This window comes from Labrus mixtus, chromosome 5 (assembly GCF_963584025.1).
Source record: "Labrus mixtus chromosome 5, fLabMix1.1, whole genome shotgun sequence".
Classification (NCBI taxonomy): Eukaryota; Metazoa; Chordata; class Actinopteri; order Labriformes; family Labridae; genus Labrus; species Labrus mixtus.
In genome coordinates, this window is record NC_083616.1 from 1,322,340 (window position 1) to 1,344,764 (window position 22,425).

A 22,425-nucleotide genomic window follows, 5' to 3' on the forward strand; every position below is an offset into this window, starting at 1 on the left:
TATATTTTTACATGTATTTATTCATTTATTAGTGTATTTCTACAGTTATATATGTATCAATAGATACATTTCCACATTAATTGAGTTATTCATTTATTTCCGTATTTTTACATTTCCACATCTATTTATTTCTGTGTCCAGGTCGTAAGAGGAAAAGTATATATGTAAATTTGCTTCTGTCTGTTTTTCAAAATTGACCAATGCTACTTCAGTAATGTTAGGACGGACCACTTAATTTACATATTTGGACACAGAAATACATAAATTAATATATGAATATATTTATTTATATATTATTTTTTACATGAATTGTTGCATTTATATATATATATATATATGTATTCATTTATTTATATATTTATTGATGCATTTATTTAATTATTTATTTATTTATACATTATTGTATGCATTTCTCCCAACATTTATTTATTTATTTATACTTTAGTCATTTTTTGTCCCTCATATCTTTCCGCCGCTGGGTTTTGGCTTCATTTCAGCGCGCAGGTTGACGCTGCTGACGCTGCTCCTCCGCCATCTTCAACTTCCTATTGTTTGCATCAGACTGAGGCTGTGTCTGCGGTGTGTGTGTGTGTGTGAGAGTGTGAGAGCAGATTCATCGGTAAATTGTAGATATAGCCATCACGTTTGCGGCCGATCGAGTTCAGCACAAATCTTTTTGTATGTCATTGGATTAACGGGGACTCGACCACTAAACCCAAGATGATGGACGAGGATCAGCCCAGAACCTTGTGAGTAGCAGCGGGCCTGGCTACGTCCTGGCGTGGGAAGAAGAAGAAGAAGGCTCCGTGTAATATCCACGGCGCGTCCCAAATGTTTCCACGTTGTTGTTTCAATTAAACACGGCAAACCCTCACATTTAACCCACGGAAGGACATTTTAAACGCCACATATTTACATCAGCATGCGCAGCGTGTGGTCACACAATTAGTCAGGAAGCAGTTTCGATCAGAACATGAGGTTCTGTTTGATTTGGTCGTATAAACGGAGAATGAAACCCACCGGCTAATGTTAGCTATCATTAGCTTAAAATGCAAACACCGCTAGTGAGAAAGTTACTCGGAATTGTAACAGCTCTCCTTTTAATCGTGACGTTAATAACAACATAACCGCGTTATGATTACAATAATTAAGCTGGAGTGTAGAATAAATGTTGAATTTAACGAAGAAGCGTCAGATGCTAACACAGCTAGCATTAGCGTTAGGCCCCTTGAGCCGGCTAGCTGCTGGCCACGTCAACGCTGAGAGAATCGGCCTGGGACGGTTTCACTCAGCCGGTGACCCCACTACAGTCTTCTTTATAAAATCAGACTGTGCTCCAAAATCACTATACCCACACAGCTTTCGTTTTAATGTTATAATTGAGAAAGGTGTGTGTTGTAGCTAGCCTTGTTAGCTAGCCTTTGTTTGCATGCTACTTCCTGTTTGACAAAGGCTCATATCTTCCTCCTCTCGTGTTATTTTCAGGTACGTGGGGAATCTATCCAGGGACGTCACAGAGCCCCTTATTCTACAGGTCTTCACGCAAATAGGACCCTGCAAGAGCTGTAAAATGATAGTGGATGTGAGTGTTTAGTTTGAACTCAAAGGAAACTGGCCTCTCAGTCTTCATGTGTTCTTTATGTTGAATTTCCTCTCCGGCCTGTGTGACTGGTTATCTGCACTTCTTAATGGCAGTGTGCATAATATGAGTGTTGTTTCCCCGTTGACAGACTGCTGGAAATGATCCATACTGCTTTGTGGAGTTCTATGACCACAGGCATGCTGCTGCCTCTTTGGCAGCGATGAATGGAAGGAAAATAATGGGTAAGGTAAGCTATCGTGTCTACAGGGTGAGTGGGAATGTGTGGGCCTGTGGGAGAAATCAGTGGATTTATATATTGCAGTAATCACATAGTGTTTTCAAACCTACAAAATAAAAGCTGCTCGAGCTGCACTCTAAAATCAGATCACAATTTAACAGTTTTTCTGCTGCGAGAAAAATGATATTGTTTTTAGTAAACCACGTTAAACCAGGCGGACCTAAAACAGGATAAATCTCATTGTTTCATCAGGAGGTTTACTGTCCTTATGTGACCTTTAAATATTGGAATCAGACATAGAAAATATTTGAAGAAATACATAAAACAATGTAACAACACTGGAATAGTTTAAATGAGGAACTGTGACCAGTCAGTTCTCTCAAAGAGGAAAGGAAATCATGACCTGCTGCATTAAAGAGACCATAGGGCCTTATTAAATAATATGAAATCATATTAAAGTGGGTTAGATGTGATCTAATTCAGGGCTAAGAAATGAAGAGAAAAGTCCACCTCAGATGATTGTTTTCTAATGTTACGTTAAAGTTAAATATCTACTTGTACAAAATTAAACACTTGAGTTTGTTTTTCAAATTAATTCCCAAATTCTCCAAAGAAAGAGTCAAGTCAGTTTTTATTCAGTAGAGTCGATAGAAGACATAATATTTTCTTGCATCGGCTGCTTGATATCGTCCTACTACTTAGTGCCGGGCGATATCGACCAGATCTCGATTCTGTTGAGCTGAATGAAGATACTCGATATATACGACTTTGTGTCTTTTATTAACAGTCGGGAACATAAGATCAACATGTACATGACAAATAAACTACCCGTTTGCTAAATTAAAAAGCCATATTGTAAAATAAAAATGTTCTGTAAATACAATAAATAAAAAATGCTATTTTTTTTTCAAAATGAACACAGCAGGTGTTTTTTTTCAGTTTGGAGGAGCAGGGTGAAGAGAGATGTTAAATAGGTGAACTAGCAGCTCTAACGTTATTTTAATGCAACATATATCTACTAAATCGATATAAACGATATTGCTGTACCCTACATCTTGTTTTGAAAATATATCCACATGTCAAAAACTCGATATAAAACCCAGCCCAAATTCGTCTTCTTTTTCTTATAACTATTAAATTCTAAGAATAAAGTCAAAAATGAGCTTTTTTCTTAGAGGTGTGGTTCAGAGGAGGCTACGAGGTGATATAAACATACCCCACCTGTCCTGTTCTTTCTCTGCTCCCCCTGCAGGAGGTCAAAGTCAACTGGGCCACGACGCCAACCAGCCAGAAAAAAGACACAAGTAGTAAGTACACGTTTGTTACAAATCACACAGGAGATACTCTGAATGTGTGTAAAGTCATAACCTATCATGTGACACGTTTCCACAGATCACTTTCACGTCTTTGTTGGAGACCTGAGCCCAGAAATAACCACAGAAGACGTCAAAGCGGCCTTCGGTCCATTCGGCAGGATATCGTGAGTAACGCGCGTCACTTAAACGCATCATGAACTATTCCTACAGATATTCACTGAAGGAGCAGAGCGGGGGATTTTCTGCCACAGTTTTCACCAAACAACCCAGGTGCATGCAGAGGTCAAAAAAGCTCCAGCAACGCGTCTCGGCTTGTGGTTAGGATGACCCTGATGAACGCCACAAGCTGAAACACGTCAGCCTAATCTGTTAATAAAGTTGATCTTCATACTACGGGTGTTGCTGGAGCTTTTTTGACTTCTTTGAACATTCACTGACATTAAACGTGGTGTCCTGTTATCCCCCGCCTCGCGTCATGCTACCGTCTGTCCACAGAGCGCTGACACTTCCTGACGCACTCATTATCTTTTAATCGTCTTTGGTTGTGTCAGGCCGTGAGTGGAGCGCGGTGGTCTTACTGAACTCTTGTTGTTGTTTTTTGTCTGCAGAGATGCTCGTGTTGTGAAAGATATGGCGACAGGGAAATCTAAAGGCTATGGCTTTGTGTCTTTCTTCAACAAATGGGTAAGACAGAACGTGTAAACTCTTCTTTAAGTCATAAAACAAACACTTCCTCCTTGTTAGAACTTGTAGCTCTTTGCATTAAGATGAAACATTTCACAAAGACTGCTGCGTCCTTCTCTGCTGCGCTCGCCCGTCCTGCACATTTAACACCATTCACACTCCAGATTGATGCAATAACCCGCTTCCTGTCTCTTTTCCAGGATGCAGAGAATGCCATCCAACAGATGGGAGGTCAGTGGTTAGGTGGCAGACAGATTCGAACCAACTGGGCCACAAGAAAACCCCCCGCCCCAAAGACCACCTACGAGAGTGCGTTCTCTTTTTTCTCTTTTTCTCTTTTTTTTGCTTGTGGATACTGAGCTCGAAGAATTCATCCTCCATCTTTTTTTTCCTTGCAGGTAACTCCAAGCATCTATCCTTTGACGAAGTAGTCAGCCAGTCCAGTCCCAGTAACTGCACCGTGTACTGCGGGGGGGTCAGCACAGGACTCACAGGTAAGAATCTGAAGTCGGTACCGATCGTAGCATGAAGCTAGTGTTAGCATCAGGTCGCTACAGCAAAGTGAAGAAGCTGCTAACAGATCACACTGTTTAGGTTTATATTAGCGGATCAAGCTGCGATACTCGCCTCCCTGTAACGTCTCCGTTTTTGTATAAGTCACAGAGGTGTCCCCAAGTCGTCCCACCGCTGTACCCACCGTCTGAGGTACTAACAGAGGGGGGGAGAGCAGTGAGTAGGTGTGTGTGTGTGTGTTGTGTGTGAGATGACCACCTCAATACCCGGTGTTGCAGAAATCTAATGTCAAAGGGTCATAGGTCACACCTTACCTTCCATGTTGTTACTGAGTTAGAGCAGCCGCGCTTCCTGTGTGCGTAGCTCAGGCTCGGGCTCGACATCCGAGCTGGTGAAGCACGCCGTTTCTACAGACATTTTCCAAATGATATGAATGTCTTGATGGAGGAAACGTTGAATGAAGAGACGATAATAATGACCGTATCATCTCGTCATCCCAAAGCACTGAAATTCAAAATCATCCAGAAGCTGTTGTTGAACAGATGTTTTGTTGTACACGGTGTGTCGTCATGACGACAGTACCTGACTCTCCCTCTTTGTTTCCATTCAGAGCAACTGATGAGACAGACCTTCTCTCCCTTTGGACAAATCATGGAGATCAGAGTGTTCCCCGACAAAGGCTACTCGTTTGTGAGGTGAGTGACGCGAGATGCAGCCCGTTGAGTTAAAGACACGGAGAGTAGGAGATACTTTTAAACATGTGCAGCTTGCACTTTATCCACAAACAGACATTTGGTCAACTAAATTTCTCTGTTGCAGAGCGTTGTTAAGATGTACGGAGGCTCGGGTTAGAAAAGAATGCGGCGTTCATAAATCAACGCATCGTTTAGAAATCGTCCTCATGGATTTGAAATCCGTGGAGACGGTTTTATAAACTGCACAGGGATTGGCGATCTACAAGCTGTGGGTCAGTGGTGGAGTCGGTCGCCGAAAAGCTAGCTAAGTTCGTGTAGCATTAGTCCTCTTCAGACTGCTGTTTCAAGCTGCAGTATTTACTCCCCCTGTGATGTTTCACCTTCAATCTGAATGTCATGGAGGCGTAATCGATCCCACCTCTGTACTGTCTTCAGAGCTGGTAACAGAGGCGTTACAGACGCTTTCAGCATAGCAAGCGAGGGAGCAGCAACATAACACCGTCATAGAATTAATATGAACGTACAAAGACGTGATGATGGATGAGCTTAGTGACGACACTTGAATAACAACAATTGAATCACTATTATTTCTTACCCAACGTGTGAGAAGTGTTGATTACAACTCCAGGTACTGATGATACACCTGTTGGTCTGGTTACATCATAGATTTAATAAAGTTTCTAATAGACGTTTGAGATTAGTCTGGATATTTATTCAGTCTCTTCTCACCGTGTTGAAGAGAGGATCTCCAGAGGTGATGACTAATACTGACTCTCTCTCTCTCTTTCCCCCCTCTCTCTCTACCCCTAACCCATCCCTCCCTCCCTCTCTCTCCCCCTTCCCCTCCCTCCCTCCCTCTCTCTCTCTCTCTCTCTCCCCCTTCCCCTCCCTCCCTCTCTCCCTCTCTCCCCCTCCCTCTCTCTCCCTCCCTCGCTCTCTCTCTCTCGCTCTCTCCTCCTCTGGTTTTGTCCAGGTTTAACTCCCATGAGTCAGCAGCCCATGCGATTGTGTCCGTGAATGGGACCTCAATAGAGGGCCACATAGTCAAATGCTACTGGGGCAAAGAGACCCCGGACATGATGAACCCAATGCAGCAGGTGCCTATCCCCCAGGTAAGGATGCCGCTGACCGTGTCAGTCAACCCGCCACTAGGTGGTGTCTTCTAATCCTCAGCACCAACACACTCGTGTCTCATCCTGTAGGGTCGGTTTGAACAAAAGGAATATGAGATCTTTGCCTAGGCCCCGTGTCCACCTGGCGTTATTTTCTGGGCGGCAGGATCGTTTTTCAGAGCGCTCTGCCTTTTTGTGCAACCACTCCGAGTGTTTCGTGTTGAAAATGTTTCAACTTTTCAGAAAGGAGCTGTTGACGTCACCGGGCGCTCTTTTCCAAATGTACGTTATTCCTCGCGTTTTTAGCGCCTTACAGATCGTGTCCCCACATCCTCCTCGCTGCGTGTCTGAGGAAATCTGCTCTAAAATATTAAACATGCAGTAAAAAGTAACGGAGCAGTGTCGGTAATACAGCGGCCGTTGTCATGGAGACAGGACAGACGTGCAGCGCTTCATGCAAACGCTCCTGAACACACAGCGAACGCTTTTCAGCCCAGAAATAAAGAAACTCCAGGTGGACACGGGGCTTTGGTCCTTCAGAATCTGTTATTAGAGACTCTTCCTTAGCAACTGCCGGCTTTTCATACCAACAGTCTGTTCTTCCTGATTACGGTGTGCAATCGAGGTGACAGCAACCTGACCAATCAGAATCGAGTATTAAAAGACAGTGGAGTAGTTTCTGAAGGTTATGAATTTCCAGATTTGAAGAGCGCTGTACATGATGACACACTGTTAAACACTCCTTGTTGCATTGTTCCTCACAGCAGAACAAGATGAGCTTCCCTGCAGCCCAGCCCTACGGCCAGTGGGGCCAGTGGTACGGCAACGGGCCCCAGATCAGCCAGTATGTCCCCAACGGGTGGCAGGTCCCCACCTACGGAGTCTACGGCCAGGCCTGGAACCAGCAGGGCTTCAAGTAAGTAGCAGGGTGCACAGGGCTCCACTTCACCGCCTCCTTCTACTCCAGCTCCACCAGAGACCCCCGGGGCGACGAGAGCCAGCTTTAGCCACAGGAGAGGAGGACATGACCTCTCTCCCCCGACCCCCCCCTACATCCTTCATCCTCCTCATCCCCCCTCCCCCTCCCCCCTCGACAGCACCCCCCGTCTCGATCATCTTGGGAAGATAGAGACGCAGACACATCCTCTTAGAACAATCTGAACTTCATTCTTTTTTTTGTTTTTGTTAATCATGTTTTCCAAGAGGGTCCGTTTGACCTGCTCATCTCCGTAACTTCCAGAGTTTTGTTTTTGAAACAGTTGAATTATGACCCTTAAAAAAAACAGTAAAAACTTCAGTCTGACAACGACGCCCTCAAACCTTCTTCTTCTTCTGTTGTTGAGAGTTTCATTAAATGCAAATATGATTGACGTCATTCATTCAACGAGACAAATGCTAAACCTCAGAACAAAGTTTTCCACTTCCTGTCCACGCCGATGGGGGGGGATTGTGTCCTGATGAAGGATTCACGTCCTTCTTCCCCCGCCGTTAGATTCCTAACGGTGTGTCGGGACTGTGTTCCCCCCCCCAAGTGTTACGTTGTTCTGTGTGTCAACATTCATGTCATGGCTTTTACATTGTTCCCTTTGTAACTAAGTTGACTTCATTATTTTTTTTTTCATCCATCTGAACATTTGATCTGTGTATGAACGTCAGTAGGACGCGTCACATTTAATTTCTCGGGTTTTTGTCGCTCCATGTTTTGTTTTTAGACGGCCTATGTGCAGTGATGTTTGTGCAAACCAGGAAACAGAAATAAAAGAGACCACATGATGTTTTGGGGGCGGTGTAAAATTCTTGGTGAACAGCTTTCTGTATCGGCTCCTCTTTGCAAAAGGTCGAGAGGTCCGTTCTCGCGACCGTGTGTTGACGCATGCTCAGGACGAGGTTTAGGGCGTTTTCACATTAGTGCCTGAGCACGATAAGACTGTTTTTGAAGCGACGTCATATAGCGGTCCACTTCGGACTGCCCGAGACCACCTCTTTAAGGGGACTCGTGCACGCTACCCGAGTACGACTTCGGGGTCAAGCGTACTCGGGGCCCGGGCTCCTAATGTGAAACCACCCTTAGCCTAAGTCTTATTTAGATCAATGCCCTGAGTGGAGTATGGAGGAATGGCGGTGGTGACCTTTGTAACGTAGCGTGGCTCACCTGGCTGCAGGCTGGTTCCAGCTGTTGTATGATCGTAGCCTAGCAAACAGCTGGAGGGGGAGGGGGGGGGGGTGTTAGAGAGGAATATTTAGCTCGCTGCTCTTAGCCTGTATGCTCTTTGTCTGCTTTTGTCCACCCATGTTTTAATCAAATTACACTGACCTTTGACCCCTCTGACGATTCCTCCACTTTCTGTTTCTCTCCCTCCCTAATTGTTGCTAGCTTGATTGTCGCCCAGCCTGCCTCACCCTCTGACCTCTGATAACCCTGTTTTGCCTTCTTGTTCTCATTCTAGTAGCTCTAATATAAACCGTCCCTTTGCTCCCTTTCGCCTTGTCTCTTCTAACCTGCTGGCATTTTGTCTTTCTGTCTCTCTCTCTCTCTCTCTCTCTCTGTACCTCGTTTTTTTTGCAGTCACTTACCGGCCAGTGCTGGGTGGACTGGCATGAGCGCCATCAGTAACGGTGGGGTTATGGAGCCTACACAGGGATTGAATGGGAGTATGCTAGCCAACCAGCCTGGTATGGGAGCCGCAGGATACCCCACACACTGATAAGTGGGCAGGGTGGGAGCGTTGTCAACCATCGGCCTCTTATTGGCTGTACAGTGCCCTGCAGGGCTGTGTAAACCCCGCCTCCAATTGTGGCAGGACTAAGACTTTTACTGGGATGTGGAACCTAATGGGAAAAGGTTGACGTCTGTACGAGTTGTAAATGGGAATTCATGGGGGAGGGGGTGGGGGGTGGGGTTTGAGGTAACAGGAGCCAGGGGGGACGAGCGATTTTGACCCACACAGGTATCTACACCCTTTGTGGTAGAGGAGACTGGCCATGAACCAGCACTCTTACCATTTTTAAGTTAACTGTAAATGAGTATAAACTGTAAAGGAGAAACTTTTTGACTTTGCTTTTCTTCCGGGGTTTTACAAAAAAAAAATTGCTTCCAAACGTCACATCTTTTCCTCTCACACAGCCACAGAGAGGTCTGTCTTTTTTTTTTTTTCTTTTAAAGAAGTTTGAGACGTGCTAAGTTATGAAGTTATTCTTCAAGCAACGGAAATCTGTTTTCATTTTTGTTTTCTCTCGGATTAAAAATCAATCGCAGGGATTCTTGCCACTGCTGTTTCTCTGTAAGGGCAGATAAATATTGCACAGTTTTTTTTCCTTCTCTTGAACTCTGAAACATTCGACCGCCAAGAGTATTTTCCTTTTTTTTTCTTTTTTTTTTGCATTCCACTTCTCCTCCATATCTTCTCGGACAGCCTCAAAACCTTTGGCCACCGCGTGTAAATAACCATTCATTCATTTGAAACGATGTAAAGTAAAAATGCTACTGTTAACTGTGGGTGCTCGCTTTCTCTTCTGTTTTGATAGCTCGACAGTTAACTCCAACATTGTACGTAGCAGAGTGGCGCTCTATAGACGTGACACTGGCGCAGTGCAAGCGGGGCGATTCTTCCACGCAGGGACACGAGGGCATAGCCATTCACAGAGAACTCAAACGTTTAAAGGGTTTAACATGTTTGACACTCGGGATGGTTTTTAAATATGTTTTGAAACGCCAGTATTTTATATCAAACTATCTGAAGGGGGTTCGACCTTTCCACACTTGCTGTGTTGGCCGGAGGGATGGCGAGGCCGACATGGTAACTGTTGCCTTATAGAGCTGGTTTCTTTTACCTGACGAGATCCTCTTTTTAATTAGGCAGTGCCTACAGACCCTTTTGTTTAGAAAGGTGTTAGCCCTGACAACTGACGACTCTGCTACTGTAATCAATGTTTTCTTGCTTTGTCCAATTAAAATGCTAATGCACATAAACCACACCCCGTGTCTGTGCTGCTTCTTTTTGTTTACTCACTAAAGGGTTAATGTGGGACACCTTCGGGTCCTTCAGAAAGTGCTCTTAACCCTAACCCAATGTTTGTTTGTTAATAAATCTATCGCTTAAAGACATTAATGACTTTCGATCCAGTCGCCCCTTGAGCACCAGCATGAAACCAAAACAAACTTCTGTTTGGCCACTCTCTGAAGCCTCCACTCTCCTCCAGAGACACACCTCAGACACCCCTCCCCTAGTGTTCACATGTAGGAGTTATGAATTGGAAAGCACCAAAATTAAGTTCAAGCAGCGGACAAACTCATCCTTTGCTCGAGCTGCAATCACCTGTGTCCTGCATTGTTGTGTTAGCATGCTAATGTTAGCGCTCTTTAGTTAGCTCGTAGCTTCACATTTCATGTAAACTGACACAGAATAATCGTGATCTAAAAACTCTTACTAACATCCAAATAATCAGTGAGTATGTTCTTCTTCTTCTCTCTAGTTCTTGACTAAAACAGCTTTTATACACAAGGGGAGGAGCCGGCCGTCCCGTCCATGTAAACACAGTATTAACTCTTCCATTCATACACATGCATACGTCGCCCATGAAGCAGCGGGAGTGTCTTGCCCAAGGACACAGCGGTCATGTGGCTGGATCAAACCCCCGACAACAGCTGCACCAGGAACTATTTCCTTATTTGTGAAACCTTTACTGAAGTATAACTTCACGAGATGCTCCACATTTTCATACAGATGTCTGCTGCTCTTCTGATGTAACTGTAGACTAAAAAGAATGACTTTAACTTTTGTGTTGGTTGCCGTGGCGATTAAGGGCCATAGGGTAGGTATCAGTCGTGCATAGGGGCATGATGAGGGATGAAGGATGTCTTCACTGAGGGCTGATCACTTCATTAGGGCACAAGTACCTCGTGTTTATTTTTAAATTCACCTTTAATGGAACTTAAAATAACAAAATACATTTAATAAAAATTAAAGCTTATGGCTCCCTTTATCACCTGAACTCCCAGAGGAGATGAGAGCTTCAACTTCACTAACTGGTTTGATGATCTGAACTTTGAGCCCGTAAACAACTGATTTCTAAATATTTAGCTAATATGCTAATTCACGATACCGCGAAGCTCCAAAATAAAACTTCGTTGAAGCGATCCAGCTAAATATTTAGTTCAGATTCTAAATATGTTCAATCTTAGCTAGATGTTTAGGATAAAGCAAATATATTTAGAATCAGGACATGTATTTTAACATTTATATATGTAACATTTAACATTTATAGTTGCCAATTAAATGATCTAAAGTGTATATTCACATAAACTAACTACGACAGAGTTCACAAATATTTCTCTAAATGTGAAAGTGACTTTTAAAAATTCACGCCATTTTTTTAGGAATGTTTTAAAGCTAACTGTGGAGAAATGTTTCTGTTATTTTATTGTGTGCGCAACTTTAAAATCGACGCCCCAAAGATCATCGTGTAAAATCTTAATAATAATATGTAATACTTACAGTCTATGTGTAAAATCCACCCGAGTATAAAGTGAGCCGTGAAACAACAGCTGGTTACTTCCTGCGTTTTGAAGAGAACTTGAAAACGTCATCATGACATAAATAAATGTTGGACCTCACAGGAACCCTGTGATTTGAGAGTTTGTGCACTAGATGGCGCTCTCTGTCCACGTTTCCTGCTGTAATCCGGCTGAGCTGTTCAACACGGAGCATCAGATCAGCTGTCAGCACGATGACGTCAGTCTGTCAGTGAGGTGTGTAATGTTAGCAGACTGCTGTTAAATGTCAAACTTCCCGGTTTGTAAACGTGTCTCTGTGTTAATAAAGTTTATAAATCACTCTAAATGTGGACTGAAGGGTGTGTGCATGTTCGTGTACGGCAGCAGACCCTCCTCACTCAGAGGCTCTCAGACCGTCTGGCTGGAATAACAGGCAGCAAGAGCTGACAGGCTGATAAATGGTTTGTCTCTTCACGGCCGCTCAGCCAGGACCCGACTGGGTCTTAATGGACCAGGAGTCTGTAACAGAGAGAGAGAGAGAGAGAGGGAGAGGGAGAGAGAGATGTCAGGATATGAGTTAGTGAGCAGATAAAAGCTGAAATCAATCAAAGCAGCATCTCTCTCTCTCTCTCTCTCTCTCTCTCTCTCTCTCTCTCTCTCTCTCTCTGTTGTTCTGTCTTCCTCTCATCTTTGTTTTTGTTATGTCAGCCATTTTATTAGTATTTTTTAAAACATCAGTTCATCTGGATCATATATTTATTTATTTATTGAATTATTGGGAAAGTCCTCAAACTCGATGGCTTCTTGACTGCAGTCACATCTTTTTTTTAACGTCAATTCAAACATCAGAGTCAAACGTGCACAGCTGGAATATCAGAGCTGCCATGATGGAAGTTTTTCATGTGATTATAATATTTGTCCTCTAAAGAAATGATATATTGTTTTCTTTCCTGCAGCAACAGTTCATTACACTTTTATAAATTCTTTAGAATTAGTTTTTTTTAATTCTTGTAAATTGTGAAAATTCCAGATGATGAAAACATGACTGAATAGATGAAGTAATCCTAACCAGCCTGCGTCACAGTCAGACTTTCAGTAGCTCCAGCTGATGGAGACAGAAGATTAAGATTAAGATTAAGATTAGGTTTCTTACTCAAGGACACATCAGAGATGTAGCTGTGGGAGCTGGGGATTGAACCCCTGACCTTCAAGTTGAGAAACACCCAACTCTACCAACAGAGCCACGGCTGCCCATATAAGTCATATTAACAGTAAATTTTAAAGATCAGTATGTAACTCTGACACCTAGTGTTTGGGTACTGCAGTCTAAATTCTAAACATCATAGAGAGCTGTCTCCCCCCCCCCCTCCTCCTCTCTAGAGTCTATGCTCACTCGGGTCACCATGTGGTGGACACTGAAGCTTCAGTGTTTATCCAGCTCTGCATGGGTCTGTAAACCTTTCTGTGTTCTAACCTCTCTCCATTTTTCAAAAACATCTCCAATATTGATCCTAGTTTGAGCACGTTTCTGCTCGTGGAGCTTATTAGAAACATGTAGAGGCTTTTTAGGTCGAGTACAATCACTTCTATCTGAATCACTTCTCTTGCTGCTTCCATCACTGCAACACCTGTTGACCTGATAACTGCTCTCATATCTGGTAAACTGAGGGGCGTCCAAAACGACCGTGTGTGGGGGGGTGTCTTAAAAGCGCCTACCTTCTCTGGTCCAAACAAATCCAGAGCATTCAGGAGCAGAATCTAAAGTTAGAAGGAGGACATACTGGCTGCTGCATTGTTGTCAGAGAAGACAGCACTTCAACATAGTATGTTTCCTTAATGTCTGATCATATAGTAAGATCACTTTATCATTTCACTCACTACACATCTCACTGATTGGTCCTTTCATTTTTTTCCCCTGCCACCAAAATAACCATAAAGAGAACATGATAGACGTTTGTTATTCCAAGTGGCTTTATAGTTTAATCCAACTCTGCTGTAATAAAACTTGGATAACTACAGTGCGCTTGTTGTTTTTGCTCTCTTGTGACTTTTGTTTCTGTTGGACGGAGCCGTTCTGCAGGACTGCATTGTGTTAGTGTTCCAGGTGTCTGACAGAGAAAGCTGCACAGAGTGTGTCGAAGCAGAGACAAAAGAGCTGGGGAAATGTGGAGGCTATACGAGGGACATGAGGTGCCCTGTGAGTTGTTTGAGCGAACAGCGTCTGTGCGTGTTTGTCTGTGTTTCCATGCAAGTGACAGCCTGCAGCAGTGGCTGACAGCAAATAAACATGTTCCAGTAATTAACCTTGACAGGCCCAATGTGGTGGCAACAGCAGAAACCTGCTAACGACACAATTAATCCATAATTAAGGCAGTCTGTCACACCACACACACACACACACACACACACACACACACACAATAGACCCATTCAGTGAGTTTGAGTGTGTGTGTGTGTGTTGGAAATATTCATACAAGTTCAAGCTTATTGGTGATTTTTAGATTCTATTGCAGCGCAGAAAATAAACTCAACCGACCTGCAGACAGGAGGCGTTTCAACATCTGCACTCCTGAAAATATCTACATAATTTCAGGAGGACTGCGTCGGATATTGTCCTGACCTGCTCCTCACAACGGGAGACTATCCCGGTAATACGGGAGGGGGGGCGGGGGGGTCTCCTGAGGTAAGACATAGAGACGTAGAGTCCGCTACACGATGCTATAATGAGAATATTTGCCCCCCTGTCCTCTGACTGGATTTTACTGTTCTGCTTTGTTCTGGTTGACTCGGGACGTTTCTGGGCGGAGAGCTGGTGTGTTTCCTCCAGCCAATGAGAGCACAGCAGGTGAGTTTAGGAGTGGATTCAATATATGATGGACGTGGACGTAGCGACAAAGAAGAGAAAAAATAATCAGAGTGAGGAGAAACACCAAGTGGATAAAGCTCGTTCTAAAACGAGGGTGAACCTTGTGTTGTCTTTTACTCGTGGACGTGGAGTTGATCTACTTCCTGTTGGACAGGAAGGTGACAAACACCGGCGGTTGGCTTGTGCTAGCATGTGTTAGCTTGCAGTGTAGCTACAAGCAGAAAACGTGCACGCTACGTCCTGCAGGGGGCGGAGCTTCAGGGGGAGATGAGCCCAGGAGGAGGGGCCTAGTTTGGATATTTTGTTTACAATCAGTGATGAACGTTTCTACTGACTCCATCTTTAATCATGGAAGGACATCACATATGTTTTTAGTACTATGCAGACGGCATAGTACTTCCTTCCTTTGACAGCTTCATTATGTACTTTGTATACAGCTTCAGCAGCCAGTGGAAATAGCTGGCATGTGTAAATAGAGTCACAGGTGATTTTGTGTTTCTGTCAGGATGTTCAGCAGACAGTCTGAGTGATTTATAGACATCGTGTCAACTCCAATAATCCAGCAGGCAAATAAAGGTGATGCTGTGAACTGAGACTGCTGCTGCATCCAAAGTCAACACACAGTTACACAAACACACAAACACTCACAAACACACTAACGCTCACAAACACACAAATGCATTCACAAACACAAAAACACACACAAACACACACAAACACACAAAAACACACAAACACACAAAAACGCACAAACACACAAACACACACAAACACACAAAAACGCACAAACACACAAACACACACAAACACACAAACACACACACAAACACACAAACACACACACAAACACACAAAAACACACAAACACACAAAAACACACAAACACACTCACACACACACAAACGCATTCACAAACACATTAACACACAAATACACAAACACACAAAAACATACAAACACACAAAAACACACAAACACACACAAATACACAATCACACATAAACACACAAACACATACAAACACACAAACAATCACAAACACACAAACGCATTCACAAACACACAAACACACAAACACACAAACACACAAACACACAAAAACACACAAACACACAAAAGCATTCATAAACACACAAACGCATTCCCAAACACAAAAACATACACAAACACACACAAACACACAAAAACACACTAACACACTAACACTCACAAACACTCACAAGCACACAAAAACACACATACACACAAACACAAAAAAGGCACAAACACACAAACACACACGAACACACAAAAACGCACAAACGCACAAAAACATTCAAAGACACAAACACACACAAAAACACACAAACACACACACAAACACACAAAAACACAAACACACATAAACACACAAACACACAAACACACAAACACACAAACGCATTCACGAACACAAAAACACACACAAACACACAAAAACACACAAACACACAAACACACAAAAACGCACAAACACACACAAACATACAAACACACACAAACACACAAACACACACAAACACACACAAAAACACAAACACACAAAAACATACAAACACCCAAAAACACACAAACACACACACAAACACACAAAAACACACAAACACGCAAACACACAAAACACACATAAACACACAAACACACAAAAATGCACAAACACACAAACATACAAAAACGCAGAAAAACACACAAACATACAAAAACGCACAAACTCACAAAAACACATTCAAAGACACAAACGCATTCACAAACACACAAACACACTAACACACAAACACATAAACACACAAACACACAAAACACACAAACACTCACAAACACACAAACACACAATCACACAAACACACAAACATACAAACACACAAAAACGCACAAACACACAAACACACACAAACACACAAACACACACAAACACACAAACACACACAAAAACACACAAACACATAAAAACATACAAACACACAAAAACACATAAACACACAAACACACACACAAACAAACACATAAAAACACACAAACACACAAACACACAAAAACACACATATACACACAAACACAAAAAACATACAAACACACAAACAGACACAAACACAAACACACAAAAACACACAAACACACAAAAACACATAAACACACAAACACAGACAAACACACACACAAACAAACACACAAAAACACACAAACACACAAACACACAAAAACACACATATACACACAAACACAAAAAAACATACAAACACACAAACAGACACAAACACAAACACACAAAAACACACAAACACACAAAAACACATAAACACACAAACACAGACAAACACACACACAAACAAACAAACACACAAACACACAAACACACAAAAACACACAAACACTCACACACACACAAACACATTCACAAACACACAAACAAACAAACACACAAACACACAAAAACATACAAACACACAAAAACACACACACACACACAAATACACAAACACACATAAACACACAAACACACACAAACACACAAAAACACACTAACACACTAACACTCACAAACACTCACAAGCACACAAAAACACACATACACACAAACACAAAAAAGGCACAAACACACAAACACACACGAACACACAAAAACGCACAAACGCACAAAAACATTCAAAGACACAAACACACACAAAAACAGACAAACACACACACAAACACACAAAAACACAAACACATAAACACACAAACACACAAACACACAAACGCATTCACGAACACAAAAACACACACAAACACACAAAAACACACTAACACTCACAAACACTCACAAGCACACAAAAACACACAAACACACAAACACACAAAAACGCACAAACACACACAAACATACAAACACACACAAACACACAAACACACACAAAAACACACAAACACACACAAAAACACAAACACACAAAAACATACAAACACCCAAAAACACACAAACACACACACAAACACACAAAAACACACAAACACACAAACACACAAAACACACATAAACACACAAATACACAAAAATGCACAAACACACAAACACACAAAAACGCAGAAAGACACACAAACATACAAAAACGCACAAACTCACAAAAACACATTCAAAGACACAAACGCATTCACAAACACACAAACACATTAACACACAAACACATAAACACACAAACACACAAAAACACACAAACACTCACAAACACACAAACACACAATCACACAAACACACAAACATACAAACACACAAAAACGCACAAACACACAAACACACACAAATACACAAACACACACAAACACACAAAAACACACAAACACACAAACACACAAAACACACATAAACACACAAATACACAAAAATGCACAAACACACAAACACACAAAAACGCAGAAAGACACACAAACATACAAAAACGCACAAACTCACAAAAACACATTCAAAGACACAAACGCATTCACAAACACACAAACACATTAACACACAAACACATAAACACACAAACACACAAAAACACACAAACACTCACAAACACACAAACACACAATCACACAAACACACAAACATACAAACACACAAAAACGCACAAACACACAAACACACACAAATACACAAACACACACAAACACACAAACACACACAAAAACACACAAACACATAAAAACATACAAACACACAAAAACACATAAACACACAAACACACACAAACACACACACAAACAAACACATAAAAACACACAAACACACAAACACACAAAAACACACATATACACACAAATACAAAAAACATACAAACACACAAACAGACACAAACACAAACACACAAAAACACACAAACACACAAAAACACATAAACACACAAACACAGACAAACACACACACAAACAAACACACAAAAACACACAAACACACAAACACACAAAAACACACATATACACACAAACACAAAAAAACATACAAACACACAAACAGACACAAACACAAACACACAAAAACACACAAACACACAAAAACACATGAACACACAAACACAGACAAACACACACACAAACAAACACACAAAAACACACAAACACACAAACACACAAAACACAAAAACACTCACACACAAACAAACACACTCACAAACACACAAACACACATAAACACACAAATACACAAACACACAAAAACATACAAACACACAAAAACACACACACACACACACACACAAATACACAAACACACATAAACACACAAAAACACACAAACACACAAACACTCACAAACACACAAACACAAAAAAACACAAACACACAAATGCATTCAAAAACACAAAAACACACACAAACACAAACAAACACACAAAAACACACTAACACACTAACACTCACAAACACTCACAAGCACACAAAAACACACAAACACACAAACACACAAAAACGCACAAAAACACACAAACACACAAAACACACAAACGCACAAACACATTCAAAGACACAAACACACAAACACACAAACACTCATAAACACTAAAATACACAAACACACAAAAACATACAAACAAAAAACACACAAACACACACAAATACACAAACACACATAAACACACAAATACACAAACACACAAAAACACACAAACACACTCAAACACACACAAACACACAAACACACAAAAACACACAAACACACAAACACACACAAATACACACAAATACACACAAAAACACACAACCACACAAACACTCATAAACACACAAATACACAAACACACAAAAACATACAAACACAAAAACACACAAACACACATAAACACACAAACACACAAACACAAAAACACACAAACACACAAACACACAAAGACACACAAACACACAAAAACGCACAAACACACAAACACACACAAACACACAAACACACAAAAACACACAAACACTCACACACACAAACGCATTCACAAACACACAAACACACGTAAACACACAAATACACAAACACACAAAAACATACAAACACACAAAAACATACAAACACACACAAATACACAAACACATAAACACACAAACACACAAACACTCACAAACGCACAAACGCATTCACAAACACACAAACACACAAAAACACACAAACACACAAAAGCATTCACAAACACACAAACGCATTCACAAACACAAAAACACACACAAACACACAAAAACACACTAACACACAAACACTCAGAAACACTCACAAGCACACAAAAACACACAAACACACAAACACACAAAAACGCACAAACACACAAACACACACAAACACACAAAAATGCACAAACACATTCAAAGACAGAAAAACTCACAATACACAAACACACACAAACACACAAACACACACAACAACACGCAAACACACAAAAACATACAAACACCCAAAAAACACACAAAAACACACAAACACACACAAACACACAAACACACAAAACACACAAACACACACAAACACACAAACACACAAACACACACAAACACACAAACACACACAAACACACAAACACTCAAAAACACAAACGCATTCACAAACACACAAACACACAAAAAAACACAAACACACAAAAGCATTCACAACCACAAAAACACACACAAAAAACAAAAACAAACTAACACACTAACACTCACAAACACTCACAAGAACACAAAACACACATAAACACACAAACACACAAAAACGCACAAACACACAAACACACAAAAACGCACAAAGACACAAACACATTCAAAGACACAAACACTCTCAAACACACAAACACATAAACACACAAACACACACAAACACACAAACATGCAAAAACGCACAAACGCACAAACACATTCAAAGACACAAACACTCACAAACACACAAACACAAAAACACACAAACACACAAACACACAAAAACGCACAAACACACACAAACACACAAAACACACAAACGCACAAACACATTCAAAGACACAAACACTCACAAACACAGAAACACAGAAACACAGAAACACAGAAACACGCAAAAATGCACAAACACACAAACACACACAAACACACAAACACACACAAACACACAAACACACACAAAAACACACAAACACACAAACACTCATAAACACTCAAATACACAAACACACAAAAACATACAAACAAAACACACAAATACACAAACACACATAAATACACAAATACACAAACAGACAAAAACACACAAACACACTCAAACACACACAAACACACAAAAACACACAAACACACAAACACACACAAATACACACACAAACACACAAAAACACACAACCACACAAACACTCATAAACACACAAATACACAAACACACAAAAACATACAAACACAAAAACACACAAACACACACAAATACACAAACACACATAAACACACAAATACACAAACACACAAAAACATAGAAAAACACACAAACACACAAACACACAAAAACACACAAACACACAAAACACACAAACACACAAACACACAAACACACACAAAAACACACAAACACACACAAACACACACAAAAACACAAAAACACACAAACACATAAACACACAAACACACACAAACACACAAAAACACACAAACATGCAAAAACGCACAAACGCACAAACACATTCAAAGACACAAACACTCACAAACACACAAACACAAAAACACACAAACACACAAACACACAAAAACGCACAAACACACACAAACACACAAAACACACAAACGCACAAACACATTCAAAGACACAAACACTCACAAACACAGAAACACAGAAACACGCAAAAATGCACAAACACACAAACACACACAAACACACAAACACACACAAACACACAAACACACACAAAAACACACAAACACACAAACACTCATAAACACTCAAATACACAAACACACAAAAACATACAAACAAAAAACACACAAACACACACAAATACACAAACACACATAAACACACAAATACACAAACACACAAAAACACACAAACACACTCAAACACACACAAACACACAAACACACAAAAACACACAAACACACAAACACACACAAATACACACACAAACAAACACACAAACACATTCACAAACACACAAACACACATAAACACACAAATACACAAACACACAAAAACATACAAACACACAAAAACACACACACAAACACACAAAAACACACAAACACACAAACACACAAAAACACACAAACACTCACACACACACAAACACATTCACAAACACACAAACACACATAAACACACAAATACACAAACACACAAAAACATACAAACACACAAAAAACACACACACACACACACACACACAAATACACAAACACACATAAACACTCAAATACACAAACACACAAACACTCACAAACACACAAACACAAAAAAACACAAACACACAAATGCATTCAAAAACACAAAAACACACACAAACAAACACACAAAAACACACTAACACACTAACACTCACAAACACTCACAAGCACACAAAAACACACAAACACACAAACACACAAAAACGCACAAACACAAACACACAAAACGCACAAACACATTCAAAGACACAAACACACACACAAACACACAAACACACACAAACACTCATAAACACTAAAATACACAAACTCACAAAAACATACAAACAAAAAACACACAAACACACACAAATACACAAACACACATAAACACACAAATACACAAACACACAAAAACATACAAACACACAAAAAACACACAAAAACACACAAACACACACAAACACACAAACACACACAAACACACAAACACACAAACACACAAACACACACAAACACACAAACACACACAAACACACAAACACTCAAAAACACAAACGCATTCACAAACACACAAACACACAAAAAAAACACAAACACACAAAAGCATTCACAACCACAAA

General features: G+C 40.9%; 1 protein-coding gene across 1 annotated transcript; it reads left to right on the forward strand.

Moving 5' to 3' along the window:
* The first annotated feature begins 517 nt into the window (after window positions 1-517).
* Window positions 518-10,115, forward strand: LOC132973710 (cytotoxic granule associated RNA binding protein TIA1-like). The gene is made up of 12 exons (XM_061037254.1): window positions 518-749; window positions 1,486-1,582; window positions 1,731-1,829; window positions 3,073-3,127; window positions 3,213-3,300; window positions 3,745-3,820; window positions 4,021-4,129; window positions 4,219-4,314; window positions 4,944-5,028; window positions 6,002-6,140; window positions 6,905-7,056; window positions 8,707-10,115. The coding sequence occupies exons 1-12, from the start codon at window positions 721-723 to the stop codon at window positions 8,843-8,845; spliced, it is 1,164 nt and encodes a 387-aa protein (XP_060893237.1). The 5' UTR covers window positions 518-720; the 3' UTR covers window positions 8,846-10,115.
* Window positions 10,116-22,425: the final 12,310 nt, after the last annotated feature.